The sequence below is a fragment of the Diplotaxodon limnothrissa genome, linkage group LG12, assembly GCF_057381915.1.
Source record: "Diplotaxodon limnothrissa isolate DT_005_m linkage group LG12, D_limnothrissa_male_GT1.1, whole genome shotgun sequence".
NCBI lineage: Eukaryota > Metazoa > Chordata > Actinopteri > Cichliformes > Cichlidae > Diplotaxodon > Diplotaxodon limnothrissa.
In genome coordinates, this window is record NC_140607.1 from 10764740 (window position 1) to 10788772 (window position 24033).

The window sequence follows — 24033 nt, forward strand, 5'->3', positions numbered from 1 at the left end:
AATGACCATTTAGCAGTGCTTAAGAAAAGGTGTATGACTTAAACTGAGATTTATTTTACATTATTCCCAGTATTAAGATGAATTGACAGGTTTGAGTTGGATAAAAGGAACCAGCTCCAGAACAATTCACCTCAATTGGAAAATAAAGATTAAGTAAATTCTAATTTCAACAATTTCCCTTCATTTCACGAAGAAATAGTCTGAAAACAGAAAAGGGGATAGTTAGAAAGACTTATGTGTGTGAAGGGTTCAGATTTACATATGGGCCCCAGTTTTATACTCCATTAGACTCCACCAAAAACCTGCCAAAACAGTTATTTTTACGGTAAGTATCGCTGAAGAATCCTTAATAGCTGCACAAATAATGACATGAAGAGTTTTGTCCCATGCAGAATTCACTTCCTGCTCCTTTTGACAATGCCATAAAGGTCTGTGGTCCAGCTGGGCATGGCAAAGGTTAGCTGCTATCATCATATTTGCTCAGTATGTAACTGTTAACAGCATCAAAATGCTAAAACTATAATAAAGGCAAAGTCAAAAGATGCACCTCATCAATGTTTATAGTTCATGATTAAGAAAAAATTCAAGATTCAAAGATTCAAAGCATTGTCATGTGTACAAAGAAAATAATTTCTCTGTGCAATGAAATTCTTTCTCTGCTGTCCACACACAGATGCCGGTTAATATGTACAAATAGGACTAGAACAGATAAAATACAAATAGTATAAATAAATAGAGACAAAAATTGAAGTATTAAATAGATTTGTGTGCAAAAGAGCTATGAGCTTAATATGCTGGTTTGATATGTAAGATGACCTGATGTGAAAAAATTATTATTACTGTTAAAATAGGTCAGCTGTTCAAGAGTCTGATAGCAGTGGGGAAGAAGGAGTTGTGGAGTCGGGATGTTCTGGATTTCACACTTCTAAACCTTCGTCCCGAGGGCAGAAGTGTGAACAGTCTGTGTTGGGGGTGTGTGGGGGTCTTTGAGGATGGAGGCAGCTCTCCTCTGTTGCTGTGGCAGGGCATGGTTTGTCGCTCTGCTGCTGCGGCCCAGAGGAGAGAGCTGTGGTGTGCAGCAGGAGGTCGTTGAAAAGGTGCTGCAAAGAAGAAATAATTGTGCAAATATACAGTCATTCATCACGTGCTGAGTATCAGTAAGGTGAACAAGGTCTCACAGTTTGACGCTTATCCCATGGCCCAGGTCAGCAAGCTCCTGGACCGAGTAGGCACAGCTCATGTTTATTTATTCATCCAGGGGCTACTGGCAAATTTTCTTGGATTGGATGGATGGAGGTACAGTAACTGGTAAGTACATTCCTAAAACAAAAAAAAAAAGAGGTGAGGCTGGTCTTGGGGCTTGCCAGTTACTACCACTGGTTTGTGGTCAGACCTGACCAAAAGGTGCCAAGGATCTTGTCCAGTGAATGGAGCAGTACCAGCTGGCATTTGTACAGGTAAAGAAGGCCCTCTATGGGGAACCCTTACTCTACACTACTCAATTTTCTCTCCCTTTTATTCATGAAATGCCTTGAATAGAGGGGTGGGGGCAGTTTTGTCCCAGCAGGTACTGGAGGTCGATTGCCTGGTCGTTTGTATCAGCTGAAAGCTGTCAGAGTGGGAAACCTTGTAGACTTTACTTTGCAGCCATTTAACACTCTAATAAAAGTTTACCAAGTTAACAATCCTTGAACCAACATTCTTTTAATAGCCAGCAGAGGGTGACTCCTGTGATTTCAGAGACACTTTTGATTGTATGTAAATCTATGAGAAAAGGGGCAAAAGTACTCTAGGTCTCCAAAACATGCATCTCAAAGCTTCTCTAACTAATTTTCTATGGTAGCTATCAACATCTTTTTTCCAATGACAGCTTTATCCTACCCTTATTAGTGAACATATAGTGCTTAAGAAGCAAACTTAGCTGTTGTAGCCATCCATTTTGTAGCTTTTGTCAAAAAGGTAATATAAAATAAAACTGATGATGTAGATCAGTGAATCAATTTGTTGTTCACGCTTGGCATTCAGCTTGGTGAAAGGGATAAAAAAAAAAATCTAGAACATCTTATACAAGATTTCAAATGTATTTCATTTGAATAACTATAGAATTAGCAACAGTAAATTCCTTGAATATCAGCAACTGAAATCCATCGTACAGGAAAAATTTAATCCCAGTCAACACAATCTATAAAAAGCTACTTGGGTAACAAAATCTCTGTATCCCCCAAATGGTAATCAAAAATGTATAAGGTGTTGTTTAAAATTGACAATTGTTCTTGCAAAAGCAAAATGTGTTCGTCACCACTGTGCATTCAGATCAAAATTCTGATTGCAAAAGGAAAGAGGACAAAATAATAAATAAATTAAACAAGTGACTTTCCAGAAGCCACAGTTGCACTTTATTTTGTTTACTTTGCTGTGACACATTTATGAGAAAAGAGATCAGAGACTACACCTTTACATACCTCTTCCTTTTCTAAGATCATTCATTACTTGAAGAAAACAAAACTGAACAAACTCAAATCAAACTAGATCTAGTCCCAGCATCACTTCCATCACACCTGTGAAGTGTGGTGGGTCAATTCCAGTACTACTTAACACAGGTTTGTTTTTGTTTTCCGCCGTCTGTTCCAAACAATAAGTCCAGCATTTACATAATGGTGATCATTTACAAATCACATCAACTTTTTTGATTTCTGCGTTGCCTCATCATTCCTGGATGCTCTCATAGACTTCAAATCGGTACTGAATCCCATTCTCCTCCTGCAGCTCATGTGGTACATCTGGAAACCTGTAGGAGAAATGATCTTTAACCTTTAATGCATCTTGATTCATCTACAAATGAAGTTTAGAGGCAAGTGCATTATTTCACATTCAAATACCCAATTTCAACATCATTCACATAACACTTTATTATATAATCAACCTTCAACATTTTCCTTACTTTGTTATGTGTGTACCAAGGAGTATTAGAGCTATTGATCATTTTGAGAAGGAGGTACAAATTTTGAGATAATTCTTGAAATAGTATTTTGACTATAAAGTTGAAATGTGTTGATTAGTTGTTTTTCCATGATGAACTGCCACGGCTGATGTGACCCTATACAAAATGCCCGGTGTAGAGGATCAAACAAATTATTTTCCATATAAAAAAAATTGTACTGCGATGATGCACTGCACTGCATTATTATTTTTTGTGTAGTGTCAGATACTCCCTCTCGACACTTGCATGGACAAAAATAGTCACACGGCTCCATTATAGAACTTGCAAAGATACAAGAATTTCATGCACTGGCCCACAATGGGACAAATGGGATTCTGGTGGAATACAGTAAAACTTCCAAATATCAGTGGCTCATGGTAGTGCCAACTCCAAGCAACAGTTACCTCAAGCTTTATATTATAAGGTAAAGACCCTACAATAATACAAAGAAAATAGAGAAAACAATCAGATGACCCCATTTGAGCAAACACTTTAGCAAGAGTGGGAAGGAAAAACTCCTTTTTAACAGGAAGAAACCTCTGGCAGAACCAGGCTCAGGGAGGGGCAGCCATCTGTTGCGACCTGTTGGGGGTGAGGGGAGGAAGACAGGACAACGACACACTGTGGAAGAGAGCCAGAGATTAATAATAACTAATCATTAAATGCAGAGTGGTGTATAAACACATAGTGAGTGAAAGGGAAACACTCTGTCCATCATGGGAATCCCCCAGCAGCCTAGACCTATTGCAGCGTAACTAAAGGAGGATTCAGGGTCACCTGATCCAATCTATATGCAAAAATATTCAAAATGAGACCTGGTTCCACAGAAGAGGGGCCTGGAAGCTGAAGTCTCTACTTCCCATTCAGTACTATATTTCAAAGATTTTCAGGGCCGAGTTCAATAACCTTAGTTTTATCTGATTTTAGAAGGAGTAAATTAGAGATCATCCATGTCTTTATTTCTTTAAGACATCACTGAAGTTTAATTAATTGGTGTGTGTTATCTGGCTTTATGGATTGAAAAAGTTGGATATCATCTGCATAGAAGTGAAAACGTTTGCTATGCCTTTTAATGATAGTGCATAAGCATAGTGTAAACAGAATTGGTCCTAGCACAGAATCCAGTAGAACTCCCAAAATTATCCTCTTTACACACAAGTAATTAAGTGTGTGAAGAGGACTCTCAATACAAACAAACAAACTGGAGACTGTTAGATAGATATGTTTCAAACAACTGCAGTGCATCACCTTACCTATCAGCATGCTCTAACCCAGGGGTGGGCAACTCCAGGCCTCGAGGGCCAGTGTCCCTGCAGGTTTTAGATGTGTCCTTGATCCAACACAGCTGATTTAAATGGCTACATTAGCTCCTCAACATGTCCTGAAGTTCTCCAGAGGGCTGGTAACGAACGAATCGGTTGATTCAGGTGTGTTGACCCAAGGTGAGATTTAAAACCTGCAGGACACCGGCCCTCGAGGCCTTGAATTGCCCACCCCTGCTCTAACCACTGTAATAAAATATAAGGATAAGCACAGAGACAAGTAAACTGACAGAGGCCATAAGAAGATCATTTTCCCTTCACTAAAGCTGTTTCTGTGCTGTGATGAGCTCTGAAACCTGACTGACTGTTTGACAACTACTCTTTCAAGAACCTTTGAGAAAAAACAAAGGTTGGAAAATGGCCTATAATTAGCTGACAGATGGGTCAGGTGATTGCTACTGCCAGCTCGACAGCCTGTGGTACGTAGCCAATTAATAGAGATAAGTTGATCATATTAATATTAATTGAAGCATTAATTAATGGTACGACTTCTTCGAGTAAGGGCCTGGTGGACGATAAATAAGAAATAAAACAGTTTTCTGGATTTTCCAGCTAGGGTGGACAAAGCTAAGCATCAGGGAAACTCCTCGGCCTGTTCTTCGAGGATTCCCGACAATTAGTGTGACTCAGGGGTATTTTAGTTCTGTTTAATGATTTGAAATGTGTGACAAATATGCATAAACTAGTGCCAAGCATGTGTGATGGTCTTACTCTGGCAGCAGACGATATTTGTCCAGACTGATCTCAGGTAAGAATGTGTCGCACTGAAACTGCTTCAGAATTTGAGTGACAAACAGTCTTCTCATTCCCGTGCTCCCCATCATCTCCTGGATGATCAAAACATAATTAAAGAGAAAGGTGTGTAGTTGCAGCTTCTCTTGAAGTGCTTCACTATATAACCATCAATAGTAGCAGTCACCAGTGTGACAGTAAAAACCACTTTGGAGTAACTATTTAGAGTCCAGCTGACTATTAATATGTAATCAGTTAGCCTGGCCTACTCTTTTTTGGTTAATTCAAAATGACCAATTTCTGACTCTAAAAAAAAGTGGAAGTGAATACAAACATACCTTGTAGAGAGAACTGCCCCCTATAACCCAGACCTGATCGGCCTGATCAGCCAGTTCTGTTTCGATTAGCCTGAGGGCTGAGCTGAAGTCTGACGCCAAGTAGTGTGCTCCTGCAGGGGGCACTCTGGACCAGAATGACCAGTTACAGCATGTCAGTTAGAACAGGGCAATACTTTGTGTAGCAAAACTCTGCACTGAGTAATAAAATATCCCCCCCACACACACACACACACTCACACAGACACGCAGGAAGTCAATGCACTGCACACTGGGCATTATGATAAAACGTGACACCGTGAAATGGCACTGTGTGTGACAAATACTTGCACTTCCTGCTGAGGACAATGTTGACTCTGTTGCTCAGAGGTCTGTTCTTCTCTGGGATGGAGTACCACGTCTTCTTGCCCATGATCACCACATTCTGCTTGCCTGCACAAAGACAGGTTTTGAATTCATTTAATCAATTATTATTATCACATGTTTTAGCGTGCAATCTCCAGTGCATGGAGTGTCAAACTCCTTTTATGTCACAGGCCACATACCGCCCATTTTGATCTTAAGTGGGACGAACAAGTGAAACTCCACTTTGTGTCTGTGTAATTAAGTTAAATATGTAACTGAAATTTGTCAGAACTCTTCAGACTTAAATTGTAAGAAATAAATGTGTAAAATTACAGAAAAAGTCCTGGTAGCTGACCACCCAGTCTTTTGTTTTGTCTTTTTTCTCCGGTCCTCTCCTCAATCAGGAGTGACATGTTTAGCTGCATGTTCTCCTTAAATTGCTGGCTGTCTGAGTGGTGTCCAAAAAAATGATGTGGGCTTTATAGTAGGGGTGCAATGATACTCGTATCGATATTGAACCGTTCGATACAGTGCTTTCGGTTCGGTACGCATATGTATCGAACAATACAAAATTTGTAATTTATTTTGAGCGCTCAGTGAATCTGCGTTCGACTACTCCGCCTAGGCTGCACTGTCGAGCGCAGATCCACTGAGCGTTCAACACAGACAGCATTGTCAGAAGGAAGAGCGCAGGGCAAGCTAGCGAGACAGAAGTTAAGCGCTCCTTGCAACATGGCAAATTGAACCTCCCCCACCCTCATTCAGATCTGGCGTTTGGAATTATTTTGGTTTTCATGTGACGTATGACCCTGAAGGTAAGCGCGTCATGGACAAAAGTAAAACAGTATGTTGGATGTGCCACGCAATGCTCAATTACATGGGTGGGAACTAGTGTGTTAGCGCAGTTAGCTCGTTAACATGTTGGCCGTCTAGCCCCACGCACGGGGTGATCCGCGGTAGCTCATTAACGGAGATTTGCCGTGTTGTGGCGTTAACGTCATTTCAACGAGATTAACGCTGACAGCACTAGTGGGAACACAACGAATATGACTGCACATTTACGCCGACATCATCCTAGTGCAAAATCAAGTGGAAGCAGACAAAAACAACAAGCATGCATGCTACAAACTTTACCAGAGTCATTTAGACAGCCGTTAGCACATGATTCTCCGGGGACCTGATATGTTTAATATTGTGGCGAGCTCAGACAAGGAGGAGACGGAGGTGTCGTTTGGTCTTGCTTCCCGTGAGCTAGCCAGGGAGCACAGCCATTTATTGACATCTGCAGAAGAACACTGCCGCTAGCTAACTGCTCAGCGCGGCAACCGCACAGCAACAACAACAACACACAGGGCACCCTCTGACCCCGGAAGGACACACCGTTGCAGCAAGAGGGCGTCACCCGTCACTATGGCAACATAAACAAAACATAACTGTACAAACAGAACCCCGAACAGCCCTGACCCGCTACAATATGCTGCTGAGAATATAGCCCAGAAGAAGCGGATAGTATTGCTTTTATTTTGGAAAGAGCCATTTCTCTGTAATAAACCCTTTTCCAAAGATGAGTGATTCCTCAATCAGATACAGGGCTTGCAAAATCGCTAGCCCGACGTCCTGGGGCTAGCGATTTTTCCAGTCGGGCTACCAAAATCTATCTCTGCCCTGCCCGTCGGGCTATTGAAGGAAAAATATATGTCAATGCTTTTGCATTCTTTCGGAAATGTAGCTGGGTAATTATGTCATTGGCATCGGTGAGCCACTGTCAATATGTGACATATTGGGGGGCAGGGATAGCTCAGTAGGTAAAGTGGTCGCCCCATGATCGGAAGGTCGGCGGTTCGAATCCACTTAACGGCTACCCTGAGGTACCCCTGAGCAAGGTACCGTCCCTACACACTGCTCCCCGGGCGCCTGCTTAGTGGGCTGCCCACTGCTTCACTGAGTGAATGGGTCAAATGCAGAGAAAAACAAGTAATTTCCCCATGGGGATCAATAAAGTATCCATTATTATTATTATTATTATTATTATATTGAAATCGCGTTTGAATTTGCGCTTGTTTTTTGCTTTCACTTTGCAATCGCGCAAACTGTGTATAGAGAGCGACAGTACTGATTGGTGAGTGATGATAATTTGCGCACCAATTCCTCTGACATCGTCTTATCAATCGTTCGCTTACTATGCAAACATGACAAGTGAAATCTCCCGCAGCTTAAACATGTGAGAGGTTGATCGCGCAGAGAATCGCTGAGCGTTATGTGAGTGCGTGTGTAAAAGCAGCAGGATATATATTTTAGTTCTGCTGAGCCAAATAAGACAGGTCAGGGTAAAGAAGTGACAGCCAAAGAAAAGCTTACCACAAAACGGAAAAGTTATGACAAATCAGACTATAAGGCAAAAAGAAAGTGCAGTTTTATGGTTTCATGGACAAAAGAATTTCTGTGGCTGCAATACGACAAGCTAAATAACCGGGGCTGCACATAAGTGGTCCGCAGGTGCGCATTCGCTGTCCAAAAAAACCCAAAAAAACAAAAAAAACCGCGTGTTTGCATACATAAGATTTTCTGGAGGAGGACAGACATTTGTTTAGAACTCTTAAAGATGTCGAAGAAACAAAATCCTTTAAGCAATTACTTTGGTGTTCCTCCACCTCCAAAATGTCAGAAGGAGTCCGAACCATAAAAACAGCACGTATTCTCGGAAAAGTGGTTGCAGGAGGTGAGCTGGCTTCAAACAAATGATGAACGCACAGAGATGTGGTGCAGAATGTGCCGTGAAAATCCCACTCTAGCGGACAAAAACAGTGCCTTTTATATGGACACAAACGCGCGTTGCAACTTCTTATCTGGTGCGCGTCTTTTATTTTGACAGCGAATGCGCACATGCGGACCACTTATGTGCACCCGTGTAAATAACATAATGTTCTGCCGAGTGTGTTGTTGGTTTTCTCTCGATTCCTGAGTCGACAAGCGCCTTTGTTACTGGGACCAGTCATTTTAAGAAAGGCCCCCATTAGAACCCATGAGAAATGCAAGAAATGCATTATTGCTCAGTCTACAATATCTTTCCCAGAACAAACACCAATTGCAAATAACATACTAAAAATAAACCTGAAAAATCTGTTTAGAACAGCGTACTATGTTGCAAAGAGTGAACTACCACTGGCAAAATTTAGCAGTCTTTGCAAACTTCAAAAAGCAAATGGCCTAGATCTTGGTTCCACTTGCCTCTTACCCGTGACTTCAGTGGAAATTTCAAATTCAGGATCTGACACAGACTGATTCCATGTCCTACACAGTTCTTACAAGTTCATAGAAATTTCTGTTCAATTAGAACCAAGTATTTGAGTTGATGATTGTAATTTTTATACAATGTTGTAATTTGTTTTTCAACAATTTTTTGACTGATGTTTTGTTTCCTTTACAATATTATACTTTAATGTATAATATTGTAAAGGAAACAAAACATCAATCACAAAATTGCTCTCTCTTTTTATTCGGGCTACTTACATTTATTTTGGGCTACCAAAAAATGCCCGAAGGGCTACCAGAGATTTTGAAATTTTGAGAGCCCTGAGATATATTTATTTTTTTAATTACTTTTGTTTCAGCAACATTAAATTTAAAAACTGTACTTTTGAGTTAAAATATATATTTATAAGTTTAATAAATGACAAATTAAAAAGGCATGAACATTTTTTTTGTATCGAAAAAATATCGAACCGTGACACCAAAGTATCGAACCGAACCGTGAATTTTGTGTATTGTTGCACCCCTACTTTATAGATAATTGGGAAACTTTCTGGAGCCAACCTGGACTTGTTAAGAGAGATGGCATCCATCCCACTTTGGATGGAGCAGCTCTCATTTCTAGAAATCTGGCCAAATTTATTAAACCACCCCAAAATGTGATTATCCGGAGTTGGGAGGAGGAAGCAGAGATGTCTTACATGCCTCTCTGCAGCTTCTCTCCTCCCATTATCCACCCAAAACCCTGACCATAATATCCTATTAAAGCATGCAGTACACGTATTACAGGTACTGTCCAACAGTGGTTTGTATCATATCTATCTAAAAGAGTTCAATTTGTTCATGTAAATGGAGAGTCCTCTTCACACACAGGTTAACTATGGAGTTCCATAGGGTTCCGTGCTAGGACCAATTCTATTTACATTATACATGCTTCTCTTTGGCAGTATCTTCAGAAGGGATTGGATACATTTTCACTGCTATGCAGATGACACCCAACTTTATCTATCCATGAAGCAACACCAATTAGTTAAACTACAGGAATGTCTTAAAGACAAAGACCTGGATGCTTTCTAATTTTCTACTTCTAAATTCAGATATAACTGAGGTCATTGTACTCGGCCCTGAAAATCTTCAAAATATGGTATCTCACCAGATTCTTACTCTGGATGTCATTATCTCAGCATCCAGTAACACTGTGAGGAACCATTTTTTTGACCAGTATATGTCCTTCAAACACACATACTAAACATATATACGACTGCTTTTTTCCATTTGCACAAAATCCCTAAAATTAGAAATATCCTGTCTCGGAGTGATGCTGAAAAACTAGTTCATGCATTTATTACTTCTAGGCTGGACTACTGTATTTTATTATTATCAGGATGTCTTAAAAACTCCTGGAGAAGTCTTCAGTTAATCCAAAATGCTACAGCAAGAGTAAATGGTAAATGGACTGGTTCATATATAGCACTTTTCTACTCTTCTGAGCACTCAAAGCACTTTATTGACAGGGACTAAAAAAGAGAGAACATATTTCTCCTATATTGGCTTCCCTTCATATGCTCCCTGTTAAATCAAGAATTGGTATGATGGTATGGTCCCAGTCTGTCTTTTCATGTGACTGGCCACATAGTGTGCCCCATCAAAATAAAGTCCCACCCCTACCTGCATAGATTCTCAGCAGGGCTGAAGATTCAGCTCCCACATACAAGCGGGCCATTAATAATTAATAATAATAACAACCAACTTCTGACAAGCTTCTGTTTTTTCACAAAACCCAAAGTATGGGTTTGACATAATGACATAATTATGATGGGTCTGGACAGAGGTAAATCTGTGCTAAAATCCTGAGCTACATCTGTTGAATTGGAGTGTGTTATGATACACAGTGAATTACTTTTCGATATATACTACTCTCCAAAATATGTAGTTTCACAATGATAGTGTAAAACACATTACATTATTTACCATGTTGTTTAGTTTATGTGGATGTTGCAAAAAAAAAAAAAAAAAGGAATGTCACACTTTCCACAAATCTGCTTGGATCCCAGTGACGTAAACTTCGTCATTGAGCAGTGAGTGAAATAAACCATGAGGTGCAATCAAAGCATTGTAAGATGTTGAAAGTAAGATGGTAAATCTTACTTTCAACATCTTACAATGCTATGATTGCACCCATTCCCCAACTCTCTGTGAATGGTACTCAAGGTCATTGATCAGTTTTTGATCAATGGTCATGACAATATGCATATTCATGATTAAGGAATTCTCAATAAAAATTTTTGACAACAAAAACAGAGTAGCATTCAGGTAGCTGTAGGGCTGCAGCTATCAGCTATTTTAGTAATCAAGTAATTATCGATTATCCCATAGATTATTTTACTCTGATGTGCTGTGTAATCCATTAATTTAAATGTTATTAGGAAAGGATTAGACAAAAGTAGGAAAACAGTCAGGAAATACTCTTAAGTGTTCAGTTTCTATGCCATATGTGCCAGATACAAGATCCAGAACAGGAGTGTCAAATGCATGGCTCGCGGGTCACATCTGGCCCATTTTTGTTTGACACAATTATATCTGTCCCACGATTAATTTCATAAGTCAGTTATTAATTGTCCATCGGTATGTGGGAGCCGAAATCTCAGCCCTGCTCATAATTCATGCAGACAGCCGTGGGACTTTTGATGGGCACACCATGTATGTCTCCCCACACACCAAAGAAAAAGTTAAATAAATGAGCTGCAATATCTGTAACTTGGTCAATCGTTTTTATAGTCACTATCTAGATGGGTTTTTTTCTGTAATTTGAGGTTATCACGTTTATTATTTTTACGTTTCAAAACAGTATTGCCAACAACCAGAGTTTGCTCCTCAACACATGAGGGTGGCTTCGGTCGCACTGACTACAGGTACAAGTATCATTATTACTAAAGGAGGCAGAGGAGTAACTAAACTTCTGACACACTGAGCAGGAAAGTGCAGGAGGGACGGGTGGAGAGGCCATGTTGCTAGAGATCTGGCTACGAGCTAAACTAAGCTAGCAAATCCAGAAAGACACACTGAATGAATACTGCGAATATAATTAGTGGGTGAATCGAATTATGTGCTTTGGCGTGTGTGAGCTTTTTATTAAAATTATAGGCCATTGTAACAGATAAGTTATACAAAAACACCATCATTCATAGTAACAGGAGCAGGGAGTGATACTCTACCATAGACAGCACCAACACCAAGTCGTGTTCTTTCACCAACATGTAGGTAAAATAACAGGTAACTAGTAGGTGTTGGATTAGTATGATCGGAGTCTGCGCTGTGGGACTGTTTTGATCACGCGGACTGGGAAATGTTTCACGTGGCTGCTAGGGACATTGATGAATACACAGACTCAGTCTGCGGATTTATCAGGAAATGCGTGGAAGATGTCGTCCCATCCAGAACAGTTAAATCCTTCCCAAATCAAAAACCCTGGATTAACGGAGATGTTCGCGGAGCACCGCCTTTGCCTCCGCGAACACATCGGACTACAAACACGCACATTACCAACTCCGGAAGACGATCAAAGCAGCCAAACGTGAGTACAGGGACAGGGTGGAGCAACAGTTTGACAACCCTCGGAGTATGTGGCAGGGACTAAACACGATCACAGACTTTAGAGGGAAAACCAGCACACCGCAGACCACGGCCTCTCTGTGTGAGGATCTAAACGTATTCTATGCTAGATTCGACACAGCGAACACCATGAGACCGGACAGTGTGCGCACCGCGGATGACGTCAGTGCGCACACTGTGTCTGAGGAGGATGTGCGGAGGTGCTTCAGGAAGGTGAACGCACGCAAAGCTACTGGTCCGGACGGGATTCCCGGCCGCGTCCTCAAGTCATGCGCGGCTCAGCTGGCTGGAGTGTTCACGCACATCTTCAACCTTTCCCTCTCTCTGTCTGTAGTCCCAGCCTGCTTCAAAATGGCCACCATCGTCCCTGTACCCAAATCCTCCACCATCTCTTCATTGAACGACTGGCGACCTGTAGCCCTGACCCCCATCGTAAGCAAATGCTTCGAGAAGCTGGTCAGGGACTTCATCTGCTCTGCACTACCCGACTCACTGGACCCTCTACAGTTCGCATACCGCCACAACAGGTCCACTGATGATGCCATAGCCCTGACACTACACACTGCCCTGTCACACCTGGAGAAGAGAGACACGTATGTGAGAATGCTGTTTGTAGATTACAGCTCAGCATTCAACACCATCGTTCCCTCGAAGCTGGACAGGAAACTGCAGGATCTAGGACTGAGCAGCTCCCTCTGCAGCTGGATCCTTAGCTTCCTGTCTGACATACGCCAAGTGGTCAGACTGGGCAGCATCACCTCATCCCCCATCACACTGAACACTGGTGCTCCACAGGGGTGTGTACTGAGCCCTCTCCTGTACTCACTCTACACCTACGACTGCACAGCCACTAACAACTCCAACATCATTGTGAAGTTTGCGGACGACACTACAGTGGTGGGTCTTATCACCAACAGTGATGAGACAGCTTACAGGGAGGAGGTCAGCGCCCTGACCCACTGGTGTCAAGACAACCATCTCACCCTCAACGTCGCAAAGACAAAGGAGTTGATAGTGGACTTCCGGAGGTGCAGAGAAGTACACACCCCCATCACCATCAGCGGCGCTGCTGTGGAGAGAGTGAGCAGCTTCCGGTTCCTTGGCGTACACCTGGCTGAGGATCTTACGTGGTCAGTACACACAAACAAAACAGTGAAGAAGGCGCAGCAGCACCTCTTCTTTCTCAGGAGACTGAAAAATATTTAGTATACACATCCAGAAATGCATATACTATTATATATTGTACATATATTTATTAGTTTCAGATGTAGCCATTCTTGTATTTTGCTTGTTTACATTATTGTATTTTGCACAACTCTGTTGCTTGTGAAGCTTGCACACAAGAATTTCACTCACATGTGCTGTACCAATGTACCTGCACATGTGATGTGACAATAAAAGTGATTTGATTTGATGTTAAGCAGAGAAATCCAGAAGGACGAATCTTGGTGAATTTTGCAAAGAAAAAAGAAGAAGATTGAAATAGCTGTGGTAGACATGTAGGCCTACCTCAAGAAGAGGGAGGGACAGGGTAAGGGTGGAGTAAGGTGCAGTCTTAAAGAGATAGGACACTGTAAGTTGGTATCAGGAAAGTTTGTAGCCAAGCAGCATTGTTTGTATATGTGTTTTTCTTGCTGCTGTTACAACCAAGGTTACGTCCACACGTACCCGGGTATTTTTGAAAACGGAGATTTTCCGTTTTCAAAAATACCCGGGTACGTGTGGACGTAGCCCAAATTTCCCCTTGTGGGACAATTAAAGAATTATTCTATTCTATTCAACCCTGGCCCTTCGATACAAGCAGCACACTTGTTGCTTTATGTTCATGTTTAAGTTAGGTCACTCAGAGAACTTTGACCTGTGACTAAGCAAAGACAAGGTGGAGATGAGTTACCTTTCACTGACGGAGTTGCTGTCATCTTTCGGAAATGTGCGAATTCCTTACTGTAAAAGAACATGTATGTTTACAGATGTACATTTTAACGTCGCTACATCAGCTCGCTTGACCTTAGGTTAGACTTAGCTTGTACCAACAAATGTCCCATATTTAAACTGTTGTGAATGAATTGTTGGCCTATAATCCGCCAAACACATCTCAGACTTCTCATGAATGATATTAAGTCACTTTGAGCCAGAAACAACATTTCTGTCACAGTGTAGAAGCTGCTGTCAGGTTTTGCCAAAGTCACTTGTACACGTCCATTACCCAGATAAGATATTAAAAATGTTTTCTTCACCAGAGATCTAGCCAAAGCATATTGATTGTCTGAAGATATGTACAGTGATTAAAAATGTAGCACAGCCGATGTACAGTGCCATACAAAACGGTTCATTTCAGAAATCCTGTCGATTAATCAATATAAACACAGATACTCGACATAAGAGATACAGAAACATCGGCCGGCGGGACTGACCTGAGCCTAATGGGGTGCCATGGCAGGTTTCCCTTGTTGCCGATTCCCCGGTCAGGGCACACGGCCACAATGGCGTTCAAAACGCGGGCCATCGTTACCGTGGACTGACACTGTACACTCCCGCCACAGAAACGCCGGAAATGACGACGATTGCTTCTCTTTTTTTTCTCCAACTTTATTTCAACAGAAACCTTTTTTAACAACAGCAAGCATAATACATGGAGAACACAATGTATTATTGTAGTGCAAAATTATAATACAGTGGAACAGTATGTATAATTAAACAAATAGGATAGAAATACAGGTTAAAAGGGGGACAAAAGCGAGAGATGCTTTGACGCCGAATAATTAAAGAGATTAAAAATATTACAAATATTTTTGGTTTTTAAAGCTTTCTTGTTGTGAGAGGAACAAATTGTAGTCAGAGATCTAATTCTTTCCTGAAAGGGGAGAAGTACGGTTTCTTGTTTGAGAACTTACATTTAATGGTGAAATACATCTTTCACTTTATTATTAGAATAGAATAGAATTTTATTTCGAACATGCAAATATAACTGAAATAACAAGAGAAAAAAGAAAAACAAAACAAAACTTAAAAATCATCAAATTTTCATGTATATATTTATGTCTATAGAATGTGTGTGCTCGAAAAGGAGTAGTTTACACTTCTACGGTTCCTACCCCCTTTACCCCCTTACTGATCAAATAAGTGATGATGATGATGATGATGATATATAGCGACAACGGTGTAAACTCTGTGCAGGAAAATACTATTGTACGCAAATTCAGCTTTTCTTCACTTCCAGTTAAAGTGGGTTTAAAGCGCACCGCCATATACTGCCCGCTTGTGGTCATCTTACAAACAATGTAGCATGCAGAAGCTGCATGTTGCATATAATGATGCAAGGAGAATCCTTCTTAGGATACCTAGAGGGTCTAGTGCCAGTCAGATGTTTGTAGCTGTGGGTATTTGGACTTTTACGGAATTTAAAGTTCACTTTTAGAGAACGACTGGACGGCTCTAGAAACAGTATAATTTTAGCACACACAGATCCGACAGTGAGCCATCCTTTTAACTATGGAAATAAAGTCTGTCAATAAAGACTGAATTGAAATTGAATTGAATTTATGGATGCGGTATTTGGCGAGGAGTAAAATCAGATTCATGAGGTAAAAAGCTCACTAGAGTCAGTATAACCAAATAAAAACGTGTTTTGATTACAATAAAAACATGGTACAAATTTTGATAAGATGCTGTAAGAGATGCAACTAGTGATATCTCTCCATAAAATCTGAGTAAAGGTACACAGCCAAAAGTAAATGCGAGCAGGTCTCTGGGACAATCTTACAAAAGGCGCAAAATGTGTCTATGTCACTTATATTTTTAAAGGAAGCTTTTAACAGGGTAAAATCTATGAATTAGCTTAAATTAAATCTCATTTTGTTAGTAAGGAGGATTTTTTGTTACAAAGACCAAACCTTTTTCCAGTCAGTGTCCTGACAAAATGAGTCCAGAATTAAATGGATGGAGGAACAGAGATAAGTGACTCTTGAAAAAGAGACCCAATCTTGGCATTCACACCTTTACAAGAGGAGAATCAAATCTGACCTAAAGGAGACTCTTTCAGAACAGGGTAAGACATGAACAGATGTGGGGAGACAGTGGTATTTCTAAACAACATGGATAGCTGAGATGGTATGGCATCAAAAACAATACAGAACTCCTTTGGGTGTATACCCAAAGGAGTTCTGTATTGTTTTTGAGTAATTATATAATAATCCTGCATTACTGAATACTTGACTTACAAGAAGAATCCCTTTATTAAACTCGTTTTCAAAGAATAGTGACTTATTCTTGTATAGAATGTTACAGTTGTTCCAAATATAATATCTTTGTGGAGAAAAGTTATGTTTATAGATCAAAGACCATGCCAAAAGAGCCTGTTGATGAAGGTTTGAGAGTTTAATTGGGATTTTCTGAATACTGTTAGTTGCAAAGGATAATAAAGTCCAAGCCACCCGAACATGAAAAGATACTGACGAGAGATGAAAGATGACTGCTTCTTCTTTCGGAGAGCTATACGGCTTGTCTTCTTTGTGAAATAACACAATTCTGCTGAAAACATTTGCATTTTTTTATTTAGTCAAAAAGCTGCCGTCTTAAAGTACATCAAAGTCAAAGTCAGTCCTAAGTATAAGGGTAAAATGTAAAACGCTTACAACTGACGAGTGGGTGGAACCCCCAAAATCCAAACTCAACGAAACCTGCTGAAATTTAGCTTGAAGTACAAGTGTTCAGCTATCATGCTACAGCCAGAGCTAGAGTACAAAAACATATTTTTACAATGCTTACCAAAGATATCTGACATATTTGATGACAGAAATCTTTATGTATGTGGTAATCTGATGACAGAAACCAATGCAGCAGCTCAGCAGCTGTATTTACAGGAGTCTCTCCACCTCAAATTATGGACTAAAAGCATCTCATACTCCCAGTCATCAGATCTCAAGTGTTCAGTGAGAAGCTCCATAAGAATCATCCTTGTTGGAAAAAAAAAAATCACGTGACCTCATTTTCATCCTATCAGATGTGAATAAAGCTTGTGTAGAGATTCAAGGAACAGTCTGACAGTAAATACAGCAGGGACAGCAGTGCAGAGACTCGTGGATGAAGAGATCACACTCCACACAGAACACACTGTGACACGATGGACAGCTGAACATCTGGAATGTCACAGGTATGCAGACAGAGCAAATAAATAAAAGGCAGATAAAGACATTATACAGTTTTTACAAGAAAAAATCTAAATGAATCCAGCAGGGCACAAAGTGTCACAGCAACTGAAGGCGGGCCCCTGATTTCACCAAAACTTAAGCTCTGCCAGCCAGCACATGTGGGTGGAAATGTGTGCTGCTTAAATCTGTAAATAATCAAGTAGTCTGCTGACTTATCCTATCTGCATTCATTCTCAGATGGGTATAAATTTATATTTACATATACTTTAAATAATTATTTAATCTTTAAAAAAAAACTAAATAATATACATATAATAACAACAATAATATTGATACAAAAGGGGCAGCATGGAGACACTTATATAATTATTATTATGAACTGAAGATGATGGCACAAGTCACAGTTTTGACAATTTCACAATGAGGTACATTAAAATTGTTCAAATTTTCAAAGATGCAGTTTTGTGCAGGTTGGTGAAACTATCCATCTTCACTCCTGAGAAAGTCTGTCTCTCGCCTTATTAGCAAATACCTTTTGTGAAACAATTTGCCTCTGTTTAAACATCTTGTGTTTTTCTGAATGAAATGTGTTTGTGATTGTTGCAATGTTTTTTTTCTTTTTTTAAATCTGACAGCATCCCAGCTTTGTGGAATTGGGCTTATATCCTCCTGAGAACCGAGGAAAAAAGGAATCTTCCTGTTGAACTTGTTGTGTGATTTCCTTGCTCTTTGGAGTGAAAAGATTCCACCCAAACACATGAGATATCTATGGAAAGCCCAGCATATCCTCTATTTAGCACATCAGGACTTAGTAGGGTAGCTCAAATAAGTCAAAAGATATAGACTAAAAACACTCTACATGTCCTCCTGGTTCTTAGGAGGACATGTAGAGTGGTCATGGTTTGGGATGCAGACAAATTTCAGCAAGAGTGAGATGATGGCTATCCACTGTATAAGGAAAAAGCAAAAATCTTGCAGATTCTGCATATTCATATGCAGATGCCTGCTGTATGAGATTGTAGGTGTGTTAATATATAAAACTGGTGAACCTCATGGCAAATTTAAAAGAACGGGTAACTATACTGGCTTGTCACAGACCACATTTCCCCCAGTCTTCGACAGAGATGCTGATCTTTAGAGCAAGCCAAACAGAAGCTGGATGTTATGTTTCTGAAACATTTTGTGAATTAAAGCCAATATTAAAGTGTGTCTTGTTATTCGCATACCCGTGAGCAGAAATCACTTGTAAACCTCGACAAATGACTCAATTTACACAGCAAAGACTGAGGGCAGTTGACTGTGACAGGCAAACTGGCTTTTATGAGTAAAACTGGAAGTTCATTTCACAACAAGAATAACACTGTGCTGTGCTGCACAGATATTCAGCCACTTACACTTTTATCCTTCAGCTCTGCTTGACATGCCTGACAGAACCTGAAACCAAACCACAACAGTATAAGACATGCAGTGAAACACCATCTGCATCTCAATGTGAGAGTAGATCACAGCTACCTGTCTCCTTGGAGGTTCTCCACTGGACTCTCTACAAAAGCTTGGAGGGGGAAGAGGTGGTGAAAGGATCTGGCGAGATGGGGGGCCGACACCAGAGTCAAACCTTGGAGATAAAACAGCACATAGGCCAGTCAACACACAACAACAAAAATAAAAAAAAATTTCCCATCTAATCCTTTAACTGAACAGTACATACCACACACTTTACACTCCACGGGAAGCTCAGTGTAAGTGGCGTGGCACTGTGGACACAAATATCCTCCCAGAGACAGACCTGGACCACTGCTGCTGTCCAGATGACTGGACAAACACAAAGACGAGCGTCAAAACAAATATTCATTTTAACCTGCAGTCTTAGCCATGCGGTTAATCGCACTGCTTTCTACTCACGACATGCTGAACGACGGCTTGGCATCCTGGTCAGTCACAGAGGCAATGGTATGCTGAGGAAAACCTGAGCAAACACAAGGTTCACATCAAGTGGATTCAGTGAGAATGACTTACTTTTTTTCTCCAAATCTTGGTTCTGTTTCAAAGGAATCATTTCAAAACGTCACCACAAGAAATAGCTATCAGAAACTCTGAAGGATTTCAACACTAATCTAACCATGAACAGCAACTTTCACAAGAGCTTAGAAGAAGCATTATACAGACACACAAAGCCACAAAAGCATACAAACACAATTCTAAAGACCTAAAGGTTCATCAGCACATAATAAGATCAACAGTTTACAGATGACACAGAAATAACCACTGCTTTATTTTGAAGGAAAACATCTCCAAAGTCTAGCAGCTGAAAGTGAGTCAGATTTGCTGATGCAGTGAGGGAATAAAACAAAGCAGAACACTACTTAAGAATCACCAGAGCAGCAGCAAGCACTGAAGCTTAACAGAACAAAGCTTCTGTGTTTAGACCTGCTGACAGCATGTACCCACATTGTACCCTGGACAGTTGGACAAGTGCGTTACTTTTACTGGTGGCCTCAATATTGGACGCAACGTACACAAAGAGCTTAAGTATATGAGAAGGTGAACGTGACACTTCCAGTGATTACTTGGGGTTCACCAGTGTCACTGGTTTAGTTCCATTGTTTTTATTAATAACTTTGATCCACAAGGAAATCCTACTAATTCCAAAGGCTTTTGCTGCAGCTGTAGGTAAGTGACGGGAGAGGAGCTGACTGAATACCAAGAGATGGAGACAGCGTCAGCATACTCACCCATGCGGATTAAAGAGCATTCAGAGGAGGAGCTGGCAGGAGGTGGTTTGATGTGAAGCATCAGCAGCTCTTTGAAGTGGCTCTCATCCAGGATCACGTGGTACGAGCCACCTGTCTCTCTCGTCAGCACTGTACATACCCGGACCTCTGCTGACAGACCGATGACAGACACCCGCACCTTCAGAGACTTCAGGGTCTGACGGAGGAGATGGAGCACAGAGCTGTCTCTGGACCTGAGCTAACTTGTCTATAAGATAATCAATGGACTGATGACTCTCAGCACAAAAAACAGAGTGGCTTCACCTTGATCAGCTCATAGATGTTGGCTGGGTCACATGTAGTGAGACTACTGAGGATGATCAGGATCTCCCGGCTCGTGTGTCCAGGCATGTGCCTTCACACAGAGGCAGACAGCAGCTCAATGACGTCTCACTACAGAAGCTAATCAAAAACAATGACTCTGCTAAACCTACTTGAGGGTTTGTATGGCCAGGTTGAGGGAATTGTAGAGGGACGGCTCTCCTACGCAAACAGTGTCCACAGCTTTTTTCAGAGCAGTGATGTGCTTCTTTGGATTTCCTGGTGATGCCGTGAAACAACACACACACAGTACATTTGCATTACAGAACAGATGACGTGAGGTTTAAAAAAAACAAAAAAAACAAAAAACTAACACTGGCACTGGCACACTGATGCTAATTTAAAAAAAAGAAAAAAAGAAAAAGGTTTAGTGGCAAATCAAAAAACATTGGTTCAAAGAGACCAAATCACAGATACCTGCCAGATCAGTCAGCTTCTCAGCCCTTTTGTTCTTTGTGGTGATAATACCAACCTACAAAACAAAACACAGCACAACTCACTTACTAGCAGTCACTCATTAGTCTCTGGAAGTTTGCTGAACATCCGCACACAGCCAAGTGTAACCCAGCAGCAACCTGGGGCCAATGCTGAAACTCTGGCACCTCCAGTGGACCCGTAAGACTGGCTTCGAAAGCATGTCAGGACACTCATATGTTAAACCTGACATATACAGATTAGAAAGCATGTTTACAACCCGGTCAACCTTCACGGACAGGACGTCTCTCCATTAGAACTGCATGTTGGGCCATTTCCACCAGGGTCTGTCACCCTCACTAATCTAAGACACCCAACTGTCTTTGTGCATTTTTATAAAATTATCAGGTGTTGCTTTGTGGTAGCATGAAGTCTGTGCTCCAGGTTGGCAAATCAAACTTTTTTTTGTCTGTCACAATCAGCAGGCGTATAAGCTGAGCAGCCCAGCCTTAGAGGGAGCATGAGGAATTCAGTAGTTTAGGAGGAGCTAAGAGTCAAAAGGAAACTAACTGGATTGGGCATCTGAGTAAAAGTATGAAACCAGTGTGTGTTTGTATACAGTGACAAGGGGCAGAATATGACTTATGGCATACCTGGCTGATGGGATTTTGGTCAAAATATTCATCAACAAATACTTCCATGAGCTGAGGAGGAAAGAAGAGATGAGATGAGATGGTTAGCAGACAATCACACTGTAGCTGCTGGTGTCCAGGGAGACAGCTCTGCTTTACCTTGAGAGTAGAGGTGAGGCGGTTTGGTTTTAAGTCCTGGTCTTCCATACTACGCGAACAGTCAATCACCACATACACGTGACGCATCTGAAGTACAAAACAACCTTTAACATCTTAACTTTCTTTTTCAATTTTTTCAAAAAAATAGATGTTATGCACAATATTAACCAGCGGGTATGTTGGGCTACAAATATAGAATGTGCAGCAGATCCTATATTGACATGAGAGCTCAGAGGCCTTGGCTTTGTGCTACGACAGGAAACTTCTCATTCATTTCAGGTTTATTTATAGAGCACCAAATCACATAAACAGTCACTTCAAGGTTTTAAACTGAAAAGTAAAGATCCAGCAGCATTCTGCAAACACATGATATTATACAGATATACACACAACTACTCACATATTTAGAATAATTAGTTAACTGTGTGTAAATTTTCTATGCTTTATTTCAGAGTGCTGAAACAGCACTCCACTTCAATAACGAACCACAAAAAGTGTTACGCATGTGGGAAACACAAGGCTCTGCACAACTCACCATTCCAAGCCTCACTTGCCCATGGCTCTCTATCACCCTGTGCAGCAAAGAAAGCATGAGATGAGGAGCAGGAGAAGACACAAGCATTTTCATCATGGGATGGATAGACAGACAGACAGACAGACACAAACACGCACACCTTTTCCGTTTGGACTGGTACAGAATCTCTTCCACTGTGGCTTTGAGTGAGCCTGACTCGTCCTCCTTCAGCACCTCCCTGAGGATGAAACATATTCCACAATAATCCAGGGAATGACGACACACAGCTCAAGCTGCAGATGCACATGGCTGAGCAGTCTCACCATGTCCTCTCATAGCCCCCTTCCCAGCGCTTGGCTCTCTCTGGTTCTTCATCCATTGTGTTTGGCGGCCAGAAATTCAACAGACGCTCCCAGCCAAATCACTGCCAAACCAAGTACACACATTCGGTACTACAGACTCACAATAACTCATGACACGCTGCATTAAGGATAGGACGTATGGCCACATTTCGGTTATTGCTCATTCTGCATTTAACCCATGTGCCTTGCTTAGAAGCACAGTGGCAGTTATCGATTACTGTAGATTACCTCGGTGACTAGCTACCTTCTAGGAAGTTGGCGGTAAATAAAAACATGTTAATAAAAACCCCATCATCAGACCAAACAGCACCTTTACGTACGGGTCGTTATCAGCGCCACAGACCTGCCTGTAAGTAGAGTCAAGCTAACAGATGTTGTAAGTGCAGTCCGCTGAGCCACAGCTCATAGCCCTCCATGTTCTTCCAGGACAGCGTGAGGCTGACACTGGGTTCGCTGACCTTACAGTGAGAGAAGCGACAGATGAAGTCGGGTTTTGAAATGAATTTACACTTTCCACCACCAACGAATTACTCCAGCTCGTCGACTCTATTCCGCCTGCTAGCTAGCTAGCTAAAAGTCCTGATAAATCAGTGATTTTCATGCAGTTCAAACAACAAGCATGATGCGGGACTCACATCATGCAGTTACACAGGACTATGATTTTAAACACCTTATAACTTACTATACTAACTAAACAATAAATATAAACACTCACCAACTCTGACTATACTGTAACGCAAGCTGTGCAACAAGACTTTTCCTCCGGATGGAAACGGGCAAAGAAGAGAAAGGATCCGGTGACATACTATTTATTATTATCGTAGCATGATGGCCGCGGCATTATAATGAAAGTTTACACAGTGTCATATACAAACAAATAGCTTTGTGATTTTACATCATACTGTACATATCAGGGAGAGTGCAAAAATCAGTGGGAAAACTAAAAAAATGACAATGCTTAATGGTAGTTTAATGCAGTATATGGCAATTGTTAGAAGTTATTAGCGCCCAGATCCATGAACATTTATGCTATGTGCTAATAACATAAGCTCTGCGCCCATACTAAACAGAGTTTTCCTTTATATCCATCATGCCAAGGTAATAAAGTATAGAAAAGTTTACTTCAGAACAATCG

At 41.0% G+C, this 24033-nt stretch overlaps 2 protein-coding genes across 5 annotated transcripts; both read right to left on the bottom strand.

The window, feature by feature from the left end:
- Positions 1 to 2683: 2683 nt before the first annotated feature.
- dhfr (dihydrofolate reductase) lies at positions 2684 to 15090 on the bottom strand. 2 transcript variants are annotated; one of them, XM_085367932.1, is made up of 6 exons: positions 14990 to 15090; positions 14470 to 14519; positions 5696 to 5801; positions 5373 to 5496; positions 5014 to 5129; positions 2684 to 2788 (listed from the first exon to the last, which is right to left on the bottom strand). In XM_085367932.1, the coding sequence occupies exons 1-6, from the start codon at positions 15079 to 15081 to the stop codon at positions 2707 to 2709; spliced, it is 570 nt and encodes a 189-aa protein (XP_085224058.1). In that variant the 5' UTR covers positions 15082 to 15090; the 3' UTR covers positions 2684 to 2706. The 2 variants fall into 2 exon arrangements, with proteins under 2 accessions (XP_085224058.1, XP_085224057.1); XM_085367931.1 differs by having other exon boundaries at positions 5373 to 5511; positions 14990 to 15081.
- Positions 15091 to 16966: 1876 nt separating this feature from the next.
- Positions 16967 to 23662, bottom strand: gtf2h2 (general transcription factor IIH, polypeptide 2). Of its 3 annotated transcripts, XM_085367933.1 has the most exons (16): positions 23614 to 23662; positions 23242 to 23356; positions 22860 to 22960; positions 22697 to 22774; positions 22558 to 22594; positions 22023 to 22109; positions 21885 to 21935; positions 21235 to 21289; positions 20931 to 21036; positions 20761 to 20851; positions 20458 to 20653; positions 19628 to 19691; positions 19434 to 19537; positions 19238 to 19340; positions 19120 to 19159; positions 16967 to 17713 (listed from the first exon to the last, which is right to left on the bottom strand). In XM_085367933.1, the coding sequence occupies exons 3-16, from the start codon at positions 22913 to 22915 to the stop codon at positions 17603 to 17605; spliced, it is 1179 nt and encodes a 392-aa protein (XP_085224059.1). In that variant the 5' UTR covers positions 22916 to 22960; positions 23242 to 23356; positions 23614 to 23662; the 3' UTR covers positions 16967 to 17602. The 3 variants fall into 3 exon arrangements, with proteins under 3 accessions (XP_085224059.1, XP_085224061.1, XP_085224060.1); XM_085367935.1 differs by lacking the exon at positions 23242 to 23356 and having other exon boundaries at positions 23614 to 23658; XM_085367934.1 differs by lacking the exon at positions 23242 to 23356 and having other exon boundaries at positions 23407 to 23645.
- Positions 23663 to 24033: the final 371 nt, after the last annotated feature.

What these genes read in the sequence shown, in the direction of transcription:
- gtf2h2 (XM_085367933.1), bottom strand. Translation starts at nt 22,915, where the DNA reads ATGGATGAAGAACCAGAGAGAGCCAAGCGCTGGGAAGGGGGCTATGAG. An exon ending in GAAGCTGACTGATCTGGCAG is followed by an intron (nt 21,037 to 21,234) that starts GTATCTGTGATT and finishes CGGCATCACCAG; the next exon opens with GAAATCCAAAGAAGCACATC. An exon ending in ACATCTATGAGCTGATCAAG is followed by an intron (nt 20,654 to 20,760) that starts GTGAAGCCACTC and finishes CTCCTCCGTCAG; the next exon opens with ACCCTGAAGTCTCTGAAGGT.
- dhfr (XM_085367931.1), bottom strand. Translation starts at nt 15,081, where the DNA reads ATGGCCCGCGTTTTGAACGCCATTGTGGCCGTGTGCCCTGACCGGGGA. An exon ending in TGGCACCCCATTAGGCTCAG is followed by an intron (nt 14,520 to 14,989) that starts GTCAGTCCCGCC and finishes GTTCTTTTACAG; the next exon opens with TAAGGAATTCGCACATTTCC. An exon ending in AGCAACTCCGTCAGTGAAAG is followed by an intron (nt 5,802 to 14,469) that starts GTAACTCATCTC and finishes GTCTTTGTGCAG; the next exon opens with GCAAGCAGAATGTGGTGATC.